At 40.2% G+C, this 15976-nt stretch overlaps 1 protein-coding gene across 1 annotated transcript in view; it reads left to right on the forward strand.

Moving 5' to 3' along the window:
* LOC125466464 (integrin alpha-8-like) overlaps positions 1-12873 on the forward strand; it is a 134742-nt gene extending 121869 nt beyond the window's left edge. The window contains exons 28-30 of the mRNA XM_059638734.1: positions 150-251; positions 5078-5200; positions 9077-12873. Of these exons, the coding sequence (XP_059494717.1) occupies positions 150-251; positions 5078-5200; positions 9077-9130 (279 nt within the window). The 3' untranslated portion in view covers positions 9131-12873. The remainder of the gene's footprint in view (positions 1-149; positions 252-5077; positions 5201-9076) is intronic.
* Positions 12874-15976: the final 3103 nt, after the last annotated feature.

Below are 15976 nucleotides of genomic sequence, written 5' to 3' on the forward strand. Positions count from 1 at the left end.
GCGCTTGAAGGTCAATGTCCACTTAGGCCAGGGACCAAAGACCACGAATATCTGTGGAGTTATCTCTCCCAATATCTGCAGTAAAGGTGAGGAGAAAATAAAAAGGGAAAGAATGAAGCAAAAACACAAAATACTCTTATGTCTTACAGAACCGTAACAAACAGTTTACATTCCAGTCCCAAGCATCATTCATTGTGCAAGAAATGCCATACAAAGTACAGCCTGAAGAATTCCCCAGTGACAACATGATGGTAAGTAGCAGAAAGATGAGACATGGTTGAGTTGGAGATTTCTGCAACTGGGAACTTATTTCTAACCATAGGCCAATATTTCCAGATATTATAAACTATTGCTTGTAATATCCACAAAGAGCTGGTTCATTGAGTTCTTACAAAGGGCCGCTGGACCCAAATCATTAACTCTGCTTTCTCTCCAAAGATACTGCCAGATCTGATGAGTTTTCCAACAATTTGTCTTTTTGTTAAAGATTCTCTTGTACATTTGTTGTAATTTTAAGGGAAGATTGACAGAAATCCCAGAGAAAACAAGCAAGCATAAATCAATAAACTTTCTCTGGATTTTCAGCTCCTATTACAGTAGCAGGACACCTGTGGGCATTAGACCACTGTCACCAAATCCCCCATGCTCCCTTGCTGCTCCACATGTATCCTTCATAGTCATCTAGCTAATATCCACGATAGCCATGACTCAAAATATCTTTGAAATGGATAGCAAAACAAATACATTTCTAAGAATCTAATCTCATTGAAATACCCACACTTTAGAAAACAATCCTTCAAAAATGCCATTCCAGAGAATTAAATCCTTTCAAGTGGTCAAGATTTTAGGAAACAGACAAATATTATTTTCATTAGTGCAGCAAAGATTGCTAATCCTTTAATAACTTCTTAAAACTATCAATTAAAATGCTTGTACAACCCCCACAGAGAGAAATGGTTTTAGAACTTTTAGAAATCAAACTAATACTCATCTTAGCTGTCAGAACAAATGCTAGGCAATGGCCATCTCTAACAAAAGAAGACCAAACCATTTACCTTTGATATTCAGTGGAATTACCATCACTGAATCCCTCACTAACCACACCTTGGGGGTTACTCTTAACCAAAAACTGAACTGGACTAGCTATATTCAGAAAAGATAGGAAAGGGATAAAAGGACGAGGGATGTTGTTGCTTGTGATGGACATTATGGAAACTAAGAGCAGGAGGAGGGCATTGCTCTGTAATTCAATATGGTACTGGTAAATTCCTATCTCAGTGCTAAGTTCCTGCTTTCTCCTCATATCTATTGATGCTTTTAGTGATGATCCTTCCTAGTACAGGACAAAGACAATGTTTCAGAGGCCTCGGGGCATTTGTGGTTTGGCTAGAGCTAAGGAATAATAAAGTGCCATCTGTAGATCACCAACTAATGGAATAGATGTAGAGAAATAAATCTGCAGGGAAATTACAGGAAAGGTAAACATCATAGAGTAGGTAATAGTGGGAGACTTCAGTAGCTTGTGTATAGGCTGGGACATATAAAAGACAATGAGGGATAAGAGTTTGTCGATTGTGCGCAGGAGATTTCATGCAAGAGTATGTGTCCAATCCATGGAGGCCATGTCAGAGCTGGTTCTTGAGCTGGGCCAATGGATCAAGGGATAATTGGGGAACATCTGGGCACACTGAGCGTCTGGGTCAGGTGAAGATGGAAAATGACAACGGTCAATCCAGAGTAAGAATTATGAATTACTGGAGAGCCAAGGTCAATGGACCACAGTAGTGCTTGGCCAGATACTCTTTATTCATTCATGGGATGAGGGTGTTGCTGGCCAGGCAGCATTTATTGCCCAGAGGGCATTTAAAAGTCAAGCACATTGCTGTGGGATAGGAGTCACATGTAAAGCAGAGCAAGTAAGGATGGCAGTTTCCTTCCCTAAAGGGCATTAGTGAACCAGATGGGTTTTTCCAACAATCGACAATCAATTCACGGTCGTCATTCAACTCTTAATTCCAGATATTTATTGATTCAAATTCCACCATCTACCGTGATCCCCGAATCCCGGTCCCCAAAACATTATCTGGTTTCTGGATTAACAGTCCAGCAATAATACCACCAGGCCATCGCCTCCCCAGATAAACTGCAAACAAAGGTTAGCAGGAAAAGGTTTGGGTACAATCAAGATGTATTCCCACAAAAGGGGAAAGAAAGACAAAACAGACAGAATTCAAGGTAACTAAGAAAGACTGTGCTTAAGGTGAGTGTCAGGTAATAAATCCACTTGAGAACCAGCTGAACACAGAAGGGAGGTGAGAGACGAATAATTGAGGCAAAGAGGGATTATGAAAAAGACTGTGCTCGCTCTCAGCTGCATGGCTGCACAGTGCTGGGAAATTTCACGCAATGCCACTCAGTGAGCTAATGAATGGCTTTTGCTTCTTGAAGCTATGGAATAGACCTCGAGAGGGCCACAAAGTATTGAATGTTCTGAACATCACAGGAAATCCCGATGCCTTTTATAGATACAGCAATGGGAGTTGGGTGATAAAAGGAGGAGAAAGGTCAATTAGAGACCAAAAGAGGAATTTACGTTTGAAGACAACTGAGCTATTTATTCTCACCAGCCATGTTTTGCTCAATTGAATGATTTAATTTCCCAAATTGGACAGCTATTGTAGTTTGTGTTAGGATACAGTGTTTCCTTTTGCAAAGAGTTGATATGTGCAACACTAAGATTCTGTAGAGCCCTCACTACAATTAACATAGGTTCTTGTCATTCTGCAAAACGAAAAGGAATAAGTTCATGTACATAACATGTTTAACATGACCTTAGGACATTGCAAAGTGCTGTACAATCCTTGAAGCACTTTTGAAGTGTTAATGAGGAATATAAAAAAATCAGCATCAATGCAGAAAACGCAATGTCTTTGAGCAATGAGATGATGTTTGGATAATCCATTTTAAAATTGACGCTGATTGGGAGATAAGTATTGACAACTGACACTACTTGTTTAAATGGTGAATTAGAATCTCTTATGTCACCATAAGGGTACAGATGGACCATTTGTTTAACTCCTCATTTGAAAGATGGTACATCTTAAGGTGCTGTGATCCCTCAGAACTACTGGAACTTCAGCCAACCCATTCTGATTCAGGGGCAAGAGAATGAGCACTGAATAACACTGAGGGAATCAGAAGTGGCACCATTTTATGAGGAAAATATGGGATAGGTAGGGGATGGGGTGATGATGGTTGTTGTGGTAGTTATCTTTCTGCTGTTTGGGGGAATGGGCGTTTGTGAGTGATGTGCCAGTATATTGGGAGTCATGCCCACTGACCCCAGAAAGAGGTCGGAGGCAGCCATAAGGACTGCCAATGTGCAAAGGCAGGCTGTGACAAAGACTTAACTCATGTCCCAGCTGTTTAAAGAAAAACAATAAATACGCTTCCAGCCCTCACCGCTCATAGCCCATCACTCGCCATATGTTCCCCATGCTCCATCCATGCCAATGCATGCCAGCGCCCAAACCCTCATGCAAGCTAACCTATATGCTTTCCCTTAAATACCCATGGCGCTTTATAGTCCCTATGCTATCCTAGGCACAACCCACATCCCTCACCCTTGCCCTCATGCCCTCCATGACAATTCTGCCAGTATGGGCAGACCTCGGGCCCATGCTGTGACAAAATGAAATAAAGTTCTTTAATATCAACTGAAGAATTCACCATTTTAAAATAAGCCATTTATTAAATCCACCAATTTGTTTTAACACTCTTCAACCATACATTTCTTTACAACAATAAGCTTTTGCATTCTAGCTCCATTTCAAAAGCTTTAATTCACTTAAATCTATGAATCAATCTCCACTTCAAAAGCTTTAATTCACTTAAATCTATGAATCAATCTGTGAACCAACAGGAGAGCCCTACATTAATGAAGGTATGAAATCAGCCGTGCAGCACATTCCTTTAAATGTTGGCCTTCATAGTGAAACACTGAGCACTTATCTCTTTTTAATCATTTGGGTTTATTTTTAAATTTAAAGAGCAGGAGTTTAAATATCTTGACAGCTCAACAGTTCTCATGACAGCTTAACTGTTCCAATTAGTTTTTCCACTTTCTAATGCACATTCATATTTACAATTAACAATCTCAAAGGGAATCTTCTCTCTCATAAAGGAACAGATTAACTCTCCCAAAGATCTACCTGGCCATACCCAAAAAGGTACCTTGCATCTCTAAAAGGGTACACTAGCTGTCCAAAGAATTCTAAAAACTTTTGACCTTTGCCTGATAGATCTAAAGTGCAAGGATCATGCTTTGGACATCCCACTGGATCTGATTAATGGTAGGTCACTTAAACATGTGCAACTGAATCATGGATATGCAAACCACAATGCTCCCCTCATGAAAATGCTGGGTTTGAATCCCTCTCTGTCTCCTCAAAAACTCAAGTCTCTATGTCAGACTTCTGACATAAAATGAGCCCTAAGTTTTTAAACATGAGGTTTCAATATATTACGTGCTTCTTCCTCCCATGTGAACTAACTATCAGTATTTTAACTTTTAATCCCTCAAAAAGGAGGAAGGTGTAACTCTATGCAGAATTCAGACACACCATTAACCTCAAAAACAATGACAATTGCATCGTTTATTCTCAGCAGTCCCATACCACTCAGTCCATTGATATAATTTCCCAAGTTAGACAGCTATTGCATATCGTATTAAGAACCAGTGATCTGTTTTAGTTTTAAAAATGTTATTCGTGATTATTGAACTAAATTTTAAGATATTGTCTTGCAGCTCTACTTATTTGATAGAAAAAAATTCAATTCAACTGCTTTTCAATCCTAGCTATCAGAAAATATCTATGTTTATAGCCACAGCATTCTTTAAGATTCATTTAAGCATTGGGGATGTGTGAAATTCAAAGGAATTCAAATCCAATTGCTATCAAAAGAGCGAGTGAGATGATTGAAAGTTGGTTAAATCAATTAGCATTGCTTTCTCTTCTCTTGTGGAAATACCATCAGTCACAATAATATTAATGCTATTATGTGTTCCTTTTCCCAGGTACAAACTCTAATTTACCGCAGCGGTCCTGAGGATGTCTTGCCCATACCCATCTGGTGCCTTGTAGTTGCCATCCTTGGTGGCCTGCTACTTGTGGCTCTAGTGGCATTCATCCTTTGGAAGGTATCTATATTGCTATTGGTGATACAGCACATATAACAGCGAGAACAAGAATGAGATACACTTGAAATAAGCCTCAGAATCATTAACAGATGCATGCTCGATTCATGAATAAAGCACAATGTGTAATTTGCACATTCATCACTTGGTTGATAAACTGGGAGAGTCTACTGTCCATTCTGTTAATAGAAAAATGTCTAATCTCCATTTCTGATGCTTTTTCCCTCCCTAATGGATGAGCAGCCATTGACTTGGGAAGGCAGCCAACATAATCAAAGACCCCTCCCACCCCAGTTATCATCTCTTCCAACCTTTTCTGTCAGGCAGAAGATACAAAAGGTTAAACAGATGTACCCATCTGTAGTTCTTACTATCTCAACAGATTCAAGAACAGCTTCTTCCCACTGTTATTCAACTTCTGAATGGATCTGTCAAATTTTAAATTTAATGTTGATCTCGCTCTTTGTGCACCTTCTCTACAGCTGCAACATTGTACTCCTCACTCTGTTCTATTACCCTGATGCACTTTGTGTGGTATGATCTGCCTGTACATCATGCAAAACAAAACTTTTCACTGCATCTGGTACATGTGACAATAACAAATCAAATCAAATCAAATCATAACAAAAAATCACATCAATTCACTCTGCCAACTTATCATTTCTGTGGTGAAAGTGACAATTACCATTTGCTTTATCGTGGGTACAAACAAGAGAGATTTGAATTGAAAGAAAAAAGAAAAGAATTTGTTGCTGACAAATTCGCTTTGTAAAAATGTTCAGGCGGTTAAAATAGTGGAAATCCGAGCAACCAAGGGCAACTGATGCAAACTGTACCTTTATGCGAAGGTTAGGTTGAGGAAGAGTCAACTGAAGATGACACAGGAAGGGAGGGATCATGGGCAGAATATTTCAAATTCCCACTCGGCTGGGAATTGGTGCTCGAGGAATTAAAAATCCTGTTGCCTCAGGCTGGTGATACTCCGAGACAGTCTTATATGGCGAATGGGTGGGAGCTGCAAAGCTGGCCAAAGCCAACTCCCAACCCCATAAGATTGTTAAGGACTTTATTTAGAGCACCCCTGTCAATTTGAAATTAAAGTGTGCAAGTTTTCTTTGGCAGCAGGCAAGAAAGTCTCATGCATATTATTTCATGGCTGTCCAGACTGTGGGACCCAAGTTTTTGTTGTAGCAATTGTCTAATTCATAGGGCTAATTAGTATCACATAACCACAACTCCTAGTCTTCTTTTCCAAAGCCACTTTCTACTTCATTTTTCCTCCATGACTTTCCCTGGGGTCAACAAGGCATTTGCAGCCCCCCAACATGATAGCTATCCCCTTTTGCCACAGGTGCCTGGCAGACAGTTCCTGCCTTTGTGGAGGTGTATGTCTAACTCTCTCTCTCTTTGGGTGCTGAGTTCAACTCCTTGCCACTTAGGCAATGTGAATTTTGTAGAATCCCTATGGCATGGAAGCAGTCCATTTGGCCCTTTGAGTCCTCAGCGTCTCTCTTCCCAGCATCTCACCCATCCTCCTACACTTTCCCTGTTACCGCATATTTCCCATGGCTAATATACCTAGCCTGCACATCAGAGGAAACCAAAGCACCTGGAGGAAACCCACAAAGACACAGGGAGAATGTGCAAATTCCACACAGTTAATTGCCCAAGGGTGGAATCAAACCTGAGTCCCTGGCACTGTGAGACAGAAGTGCTAACCACCAAGCCACCAATTTGAGGGATTCTCGGTGGGATTGGGACCTGGAATTCACTTGGGCATTGGGTTTCCAAGCCAACGTTGAAAATCCAGCCCAATATGTCTACGAGTGGAAAGATATTTTTTCTGATGTGGTCGAATTTTCCGACAATGGGAAGACACCTGCACAGGATTTACTTTTTGTTATTCTGTCCAATTTCTCTTCTCAATGACATTTTGAGTTCAATTTTGATCTGCAGTGTATCTTATAACATTGGTATACTGTCTCGTTCAGTTCACCTCAGAATGAAGAGATCTTAGCAAGTTGTACAGCAGGCAGGCAATCCACTTACATTGTATAATTACAAGTCAGGCATAATGTTGTTGATTGAGGTGCAATGAAGAACCAAAATGGGGTTCAATCTTGACCCTGGCATCAATAGAATGGTAAAAGCCTTGAAATAGGAATTGGTAGCCGTGCTGCCAAGTTAACACTGGCAATGCAGTTGGCTCTAATTTTGAATGTTTCTGTTTCTGGTCATTGCTCCATATACTATGGAACTTGGGATCCTGTAACAGAAATAGGATCCCTGATCACTGGCTCACATTGATCCAGGTTGTACAGTGCATGCTGCAGACTCCGATCAGGTTCAACAGGCAACAGAAAGGAAGAGACTCATTAAAGGTAATGTGAATTACTTTTGGACCTCCAAAGTACAGGAGTGCTCCTTTTCAACAGACAAATATAATCTGGGCTGTTACCATGGTGTCTGAGATCTTCATCCTCTGTAATTGTCAGCCCTACTCCCCCACACAACTTGCCTTTGGTTTTTAGGCCCCACTCAAGTAGCTTCATTGGGATGCCTGATGGTGTTCCACACTCATTGGCCCTGAATTTGAGTCATAGAGGTCTACAGCATGGAAACAGGCCTTTGGCCCAACTTGCCCATATCTCACAATTTAAACTAGTCCCACATTCCTGAACTTAGTCCATATCCCTCCATACCTATCCCATCTATGCACCTGTTTAAATATTTCTGAAATGACACTTGTGCTCACTTCCACCACTACCTCTGGCATCCCGTTCCAGACACTCACCATCCTCTGCATGGAAAAGTTGCCCCTCTGGACCCTATTGTATCTCTCACCTCTCACCTTAAATCTATCCAGTGTAGGTTCAGACTCCCACATCATGGGGAAAGGCTGGTGGCTATCTACCTTATTTACATCCCTCATGATTTTGAGGACCTCTATAAGGTCACTCCTCAGTCTCCTACACTCCAGGAGAAAAAGCCCCAGCCCATCCAACCTCTCCTTATAACCCATATAGGGACAAGTCTTCAATATTCATTGGGCCAGAGAGTGGTGATGAAGAAGCGTGGGGTGCTTCTTCATATTAAGGCAGGCAACTAATTGACCTCAGGGCCTATGGCCATTTGGTTGCCTGAAGAGTTGCACGTACAATCAACATTTTGCAACAGCCAGCTATAGTGATCAGCTGAAAAGATCTTTCACTCAAAGAGAAGCTGACAGGTACAGTATTTAACACACAGAACCATTTAAAATTAAAATTCCAGTAGGTAGAGGGAATGACTGAAGATGTTACACTGTAGGATGAGAATCATGGTATTATGTGGAACTACAAATCATCTATATACTGGAGTTCAAGTCTCCTCTTCATGAAACAAATAGGCAAGTGAGAAAAAAAGGATTTTTTGTTTAAATATCAGATTTGTACTTTATTTCTAAATATTAAACCAAGCTAATTCTTGGTGAGCAGCACATTTTTGGGATCTGATCCTATATTTGCAGGTTACATTCTGATCTTTCATCAATTCAGCCAGGCTGTAGGTTTTGAATCAGCTCACTTCCCAGGATGGAAAGTCACAGCAAGTTTGTAATGAGAGATAATGGGAACTGCAGATTCTGGAGAATCCAAGATAATAAAATGTGAGGCTGGATGAACACAGCAGGCCCAGCAGCATCTCAGGAGCACAAAAGCTGACGTTTCGGGCCTAGACCCTGCATCAGGCCCTGATGAAGGGTCTAGACCCGAAACGTCAGCTTTTGTGCTCCTGAGATGCTGCTGGGCCTGCTGTGTTCATCCAGCCTCATATTTTATTATCTTAAGTTTGTAATGAGTTTTGTTTTACTTACTTACCCCTTATCCTTCTTTGTTCCAGTGTGGATTTTTCAAACGGAAACTGCCACCAACCGAAGATGAAGGGTTGCTGTAACATGCAATCTACGCAATTCCTCAATCCTACCTCCCTCAAGAAACTACAGCCTCTCCAAATCTTACGACAACTCACAGAAGTCAAATTCCGCCTTGCTCAACAGGTGCACAAGGGAAACCTGCTGTTGTCTGATTTTTCACCATTAATGCCAGAAAATACATGTACTCGTTAGCATCTTGCGTTTCCAATTGGAGGCCTGAGTTGAAAATAATTCCTGTCATTTTTCAATTCTGTGAACATGGTTTTAAAAACATCTGTTAATCTTATAAAACCTTTCAGCCTAGATTATATATCAAGCCAACCCAGAAGAGGGAGGTAATGATAACCTCACTGGATGATTGATGCAGGGGTCCAGACTCATACGTTGGAGATATGGGTTCACATACCACCACATCAGCTGGTGGAGCACAGGTTTAATCAATAAAAATCAGGAATTGTAAGCCGGTCTCTGTAATGGTAACTGTGAAATTCCAATCAATAGTTGTTAAAAAAACCATCTGGCTCATGAATGTCCTTAAGGGGAGGAAATCTACTTCCTTACCAGGCCTGGCCCTATGTATGACTGCAATCAAGATGGCCTTGTAAATCAGTTAATTCAAAGATAATTATTGTTAGGGGACAACAGCTCACAAAAACCCACAAAGAGAATTTTATAAAACTCCAGAAGTGAGCAATTTTCTGAAGTTTATTTCAGTAAACCACTGTACCAGAGCAAGCAGACAGCAACCAATAGTGTTATGAAGCTAGACCAGATTTAGCTCATGCTTGTCTTGTTGTACAACACAGGAATACTTGATTTAACCATGATTAGCTTGCAAAACTATAAATGTATCTAGCCCCTCCCTATTCTATCCGTCCCTTCTACGTGCTTTGGCCATCGTCAGACCCGATCAGTCCTTTATCCAGTGCACTCTACTTTGCTTTTCCATTAGACCAAAGACAAAAAGCCCTTCTAGCTTTTCAGTGCATGGATCTAGTATGTTATCAAACTGGGGTTTCACATTAGATTGTCTCAACTTACATTGCATACACTGCCATATCAATTATAGCTTGTGATTTCCCCAATTATTTTGCTTAAATAAGTCATAGCTTGAGTTATAGAATCATACAGCCATACAACATGGAAACAGACCTTTTGGTCCAACTCATCCATGTCAACCGAGCTTCCCACACTAAAGTAGACCCTTTGGCCTAGTTCCCTCTTAAGTTTTCCTATACATGTATCTATCCAAATGTCTTTTAAATGTTGTAACTATGCTTACAACTAATACTTTCTCTGACAGTTCATTCCAAATATAAACCACGTTTTGCATGAAAAAGTTGCTCCTCAAGTCCATTTTAGATATGTCTTCTCTCACTTTAAAAAAAATACCCTCAGTTTTGAACTCCCCTACCCTGGAGTAAAGACCTTTGCTATTCATCTTGTATATGCCCCTCATGATTTTATAAATCCCTGTAAGGTCACCCCTCAAAAAAAGGGTGACTTTACACTCCAGCAATAAAAGTCCAAGCCTATGAAGCCTCTCCTTATAACTCAAATCCTCCAGCCCTGGCAACATCCTTGTAAATCTGTTCTGCACCCTCTTTCATTTAACAATATGCTTTCTATATCAGGACAACCAGAACTGTTACATTGATATCTGTGTATTTTAAAAGTTGTAATTAATTTGAATATTCCTTTCTCTTTGTCTTATCTTTAAAAAGGAGCTCGCGTCAATTTTTCCAATGATTTAGCAGTTAAAGCTATTTTCTAGCATAACACTAAGCCTCATAGACAAGTGTCAGGTTTCTGATGATCTCCACCAGTCATTACAATTGGCCCCATTTCCTGGTTTAGAACAAAAAATCTGAATTGGGATGCTTGACTGATTTGATGTGACGTCTGCTGGGAAAAGTGTAAGTGTGTGTGGACATTGCATTCAATCCTAATACCCTGTACAACGGAGCAACTACTGACACTCTGTCTTGACTACGTTGAGAAGGAACAGGGGCCAATAACCCTGAGATGGAATTCTCCTCTAATACATTATGAGAGAAACTGTCATCGAATGTTTTTCGCTGAATTTGTAACCGGGAGCTGTGCAAGGAGCTGGTCATTCCATTGGTTAAAGGGTTAAAATTTGTTTTTGAAATTGGCATAAGTTAAACCAACCAGCTACATAATGATCTTTTGGTCCCATGCAGTAAAAGGAACTAAGGAGATACTTTGGCTTCACCTGCATGTATTTTTCTCCCTCTCCATCTTCTTTCCTAACACTAATTCCTTTATCTTCTCTCCATTTCTGAAATCAATTAGCTTATCAGAAAGAGTATTGAATTAGACAGCTACTATGTTTTTAACTAAAGGAACAGGAGTAGGCCATTCAGCCCACTGAGCCTGTCTAGCCATTTAATACGATCCTGGGTGATCAAATACTTCAGTGCCTTCATAAGTCCCTAACCACATATACCATTAGAAAGGAACATATGGTGAATGAACACCACAAAATCAAAAACAATTTTGCCATAGCCTGCAAATAAATATTGTTGGATTCAACTTAAAGTGCGATACAAATGTAAGGTTTTATTTTTGAAGTTTAATATGACTAATCTCTCTAGCACAACTGTATTCAATGTGATCTGGGGATTGTAAAGTTCCATTTAACTTCTTCAGCCTGAATAATAGAATTTAATTGATGTTAATAATTCCATATGTCATAGTAGCTTCATCCTCACAGTGGGTTAGGTTAAAATAGACAGTTGCACCCTGAAGAAAAGTGGATGCTAGAAGTTGTGTGCTATTTTTCAAGCTTTGAACTATGAAGACAAGCAGTAGCACAGCTCTGAATGTTTAAGGATTGATTCTACCAGTGAGACATCCTAGTATGGAGCCCTCAAGCAAGTTCAAATGAGGAATCCAAGTTGATTGATTGAAAGAGGCAGAATATTAACTGAATTTATTTTTTTTTCTCTGTAATTTTTCTTCCTTATATCATTAGCATCTCCACTTTTCTTGCATTTGATTTCAACTGACTCACCCATGTCCTAGTTCATTGCGATGAAGATTAGATATTAGATAGACGATTTGAGGAGATGCAATCATATTTAAGCAGAGACTCAAGAGTCATAAAGCGTAGAAACAGACCCTTTGGTCCAACTAGTCCACATTGACCATGTTTCCAAACTAAAATAGTCCCATCTGCCTGCATTTGGCCCATATCCCTCAAAACATTTCCTATTCATGTACTTACCAAATTTCTTTTAAACATTGTAACTGTACCTGCACAATGCTTATGTCGATTACATACATTTCTCCCTAGAAATCAGTAACAAGACTCCTGATATAAATTGAAAACTCTTGGCTGCTTTCCTTCCTTCTTCACATCAGAAAGAGTGAGAAATATTGAAGCATCACCCTCATTGCCATGGGGTACCATCAGCTGACTGAACAGAGACAATGGGCTTGATTTCTATGTTGGGAATCCACAGCCACTGCATTTTTACAATGTCCACACAAGCCAGTTTCATGGTAAGGTGGCAGAGATGGACTGAGTCCATCTGTCCTGTATCCAGCAGCAAACTTGAGGCAAGGCAGTAGTGGGTCAATATCAATGCCATCAGTTTAAAAGGGCTACCTCAATTCACTGGGATGTTGGCCCAGTTCTGATGGTGAATGGAGGTTCCATTACCTTCATAATTCCTTGAAACCACATACAATCCCCATTGTATCAGTGATAATGGGAACTGCAGATGCTGGAGAATCCAAGATAATAAAATGTGAGGCTGGATGAACACAGCAGGCCCAGCAGCATCTCAGGAGCACAAAAGCTGACGTTTCGGGCCTAATGCTTATGTCGATTACATACATTTCTCCCTAGAAATCAGTAACAAGACTCCTTATGTAAATTGAAAACTCTTGGCCCTGTGATGAAGGGTCTAGGCCCGAAACATCAGCTTTTGTGCTCCTGAGATGCTGCTGGGCCTGCTGTGTTCATCCAGCCTCACATTTTATGATCCTACAATCCCCATTGCACCTTTTTTAGAATTAGCTTTTATTGTCACGTGTACTCACTCACACGAGTACAGTGAAAAGTTTATAAGGTGCCATTTAGTTACAAATGTACCTGGGCACAGAATCTTAGTACAAAGCAGAAAGACAAAGAAAACACACCCAGAAGTTAAAAATTACAATCCTCCTTACTAAGGCTGAGAAAAATCAAAGAAACACAGTTAATAGTTCAACACTACAGTCCTGGGCTCACGTTCCTCATAAGGTTCAACTTCACCCTCACTGCAGGTCCCTGGGGCTGCCATCTCCTGCTCTCGTCCCTGGCCCCCATGTGCCAGGCCAGGGCTGCTTCCCCATGTGTTGCTGCGGGGCTCTTCCCCGCGCTGCTGCAGGGCTCACTGCTCTGGGGATTTGCTACCAGTGCCTGCTGCTGCAGTATTCTCCTCCGGTGCTGAGGACAGAGAAGAAGGAAGAAAAGAGAGAAGAAAAGGAAAAAGAACAGGCAGAGCAGAGGAGCTCCAACAGGTGTGTCCTACTCTGCCACCATCTTCCTTTCACCTCTTAACATCCCCATGACCAATTCCACAAGTAACCACAACAAACAAAACTCCCAAGCCATCTAATAACACAAAGCTCATAAATCTGACAAAATAATCAATTAATAATGCAAAGTCTCTGAGAGCATATCATGTGAGAGTTTTTAAAAAATATTTTTAGTTTCATGAAAGGCGCAGCCTGGTAATTGACATCATCAGAAATTAAATGATATTTATTTTGTTGCTGCCTTCAGTTAAAGTGTTTGGTGTGAAGCTCAATTTCCATTCACTTCTTAAGATGCTAAATGCATTATGCAGCATGACAAAGGCAAGAAATGTTCCCAGCTCAAACCTTGGGTTATGCGAAGTAACCTAAGCTGATTGCAGATGGAGAACAACATCTTTAGGTGAAGAAGCAGCCAGGATTTCTGCTCTGGATTGATAAACCATGGCTTTGATTAGAAAGTGAATATGTTTGAACATTGTAAGAGGATAATTGCTGGATTAAATGTAGTGCCTCTTGGAGCTGAATAGCCTGCTGGCTCTTTCCAGGTTCCAACAGGAATGGGTACATGCATAAAATACTATGGGATGACTGATAACTCAACCCGGTACTCTTCAATGATAACAAAGTATGGAGCTGGATTAACACAGCAGGCCAAGCAGCATCTTAGGAGCACAAAAGCTGAGGTTTCAGGCCATGACCTTTCATAAGAATTCTGATGAAGGGCCTAGGCCCGAAACCTCAGCTTTTGTGCTCCTATGATGCTGCTTGGCCTGCTGTGTTCATCCAGCTCCACACTTTGTTATCCTGAATTGTCCAGCATCTGCAGTTCCCATTATCTCCGGTACTCTTCACACTGTTTTGAGTTTCCTTTCTTTTTCACTTGTTACCTTCTATTTGAAAGTTAAAACTAATTTAAGATAGGTTTCTACTGGAAAGCTTTAAAGATTCTGGTGTTTTCTGACAATAGGTTATGCTCTGCATCCATGATTTGTTAATATAAGTACATTATTACTAGCTTAATGCAAAGTACAGTTTTGCTTTCATCTCTAAGCAGTACAAAAACAGCATGAGAGAAAACCAGAAATATCCATATTTATCACACACAAATTTTAATGAAGTAAATTTTGACTTTCCACACAAATTTGAGAATTCCAAACCTTCTGCTCCATCACTACAGTCTCCATGCCAATAGTCCACTTCTTACGGGCAATGGCAATATTCCTACACTGTTAGTTCAGTCCTACAATACCATATGAGAAGAAACATATAGATGTAAAAAGAAGAGGACTTAAATATTTTCCAGGAGTGAGAAGATTTTATGTTCTAGCACACTGTCTCCTTTGGATTCACACACAATTTGCAACAGCCTTCTTTACTGAATGCTGATGTGGATGACTCGGGATGACAAACATTTACTTGTTTGTGAAGCACAGAGTCTATCCTAATACTCACATTCCCAAGGACACTCAGTCTAACAAAATGTGCAAGTACAGGCCATTCATTTTCATTAACAGATTTTAATTTTTGTCACATCTCTTACCCTACTGAGCCTATACAGACTTTTGCATTTTGCAGCTGTTGTCCTCATCTGCCCAGCACAATACAGAATGCCAACAGACTGTACAGGCTGTCCACTGCAGGTAAAATGGGATATTTCAGAGCTCATTCATGATTTCACATGAAGAATATTGTTTGACTTGCTCCCACAGCTCCATCTTTTGTTTATCCAAACTGAAGACAGGCAAATCACTTGCTGGTGATAATAACCAAAGATGTGTTGCGTAGCAATCTGTTACAGCATGCCAATGTGTGTTTATTTATAGCACTTTAAAACAGAGTTTATATTTGCTGTGCACTGCTAATGGATATATTCCATTTAAAAAGAATTAAAGAGGGACAATAGTCTTCTGCCTCCCTTCATGGCCATTTGTAAATATTTGGTGTTTTAATAATGCAGGGAATCTCTGTAAGTGAGATTTGTGTGACAATGGATATGTAAGTACACTGATGGCATATTATTGTACTGAATCTAACATTCTCCGTTGGGCAGTTAGTTCATCTCATTATTGCAAATGAGTGAGTGCATTTAGATAGCTTTACAAATGTAAATAAACATTATTCTTATAGAATTTTCTCTAATTCCATAGATGCTGGTGTAATTTATGAATCAAGTTAATCCACCACGCCATGAGAATGCGAAAGGTGAACAATAAAGGACAAAATCATTTTGACCTCTTGTTACAAATACAGGAGGTCAATGAGCAACATTGTCTCTAAGCTGCGCTCACGGATGCATGCTGTTTTGCAAGCACTCT

Source organism: Stegostoma tigrinum, chromosome 31 (genome assembly GCF_030684315.1).
Source record: "Stegostoma tigrinum isolate sSteTig4 chromosome 31, sSteTig4.hap1, whole genome shotgun sequence".
In the NCBI taxonomy this organism is placed as follows: domain Eukaryota; kingdom Metazoa; phylum Chordata; class Chondrichthyes; order Orectolobiformes; family Stegostomatidae; genus Stegostoma; species Stegostoma tigrinum.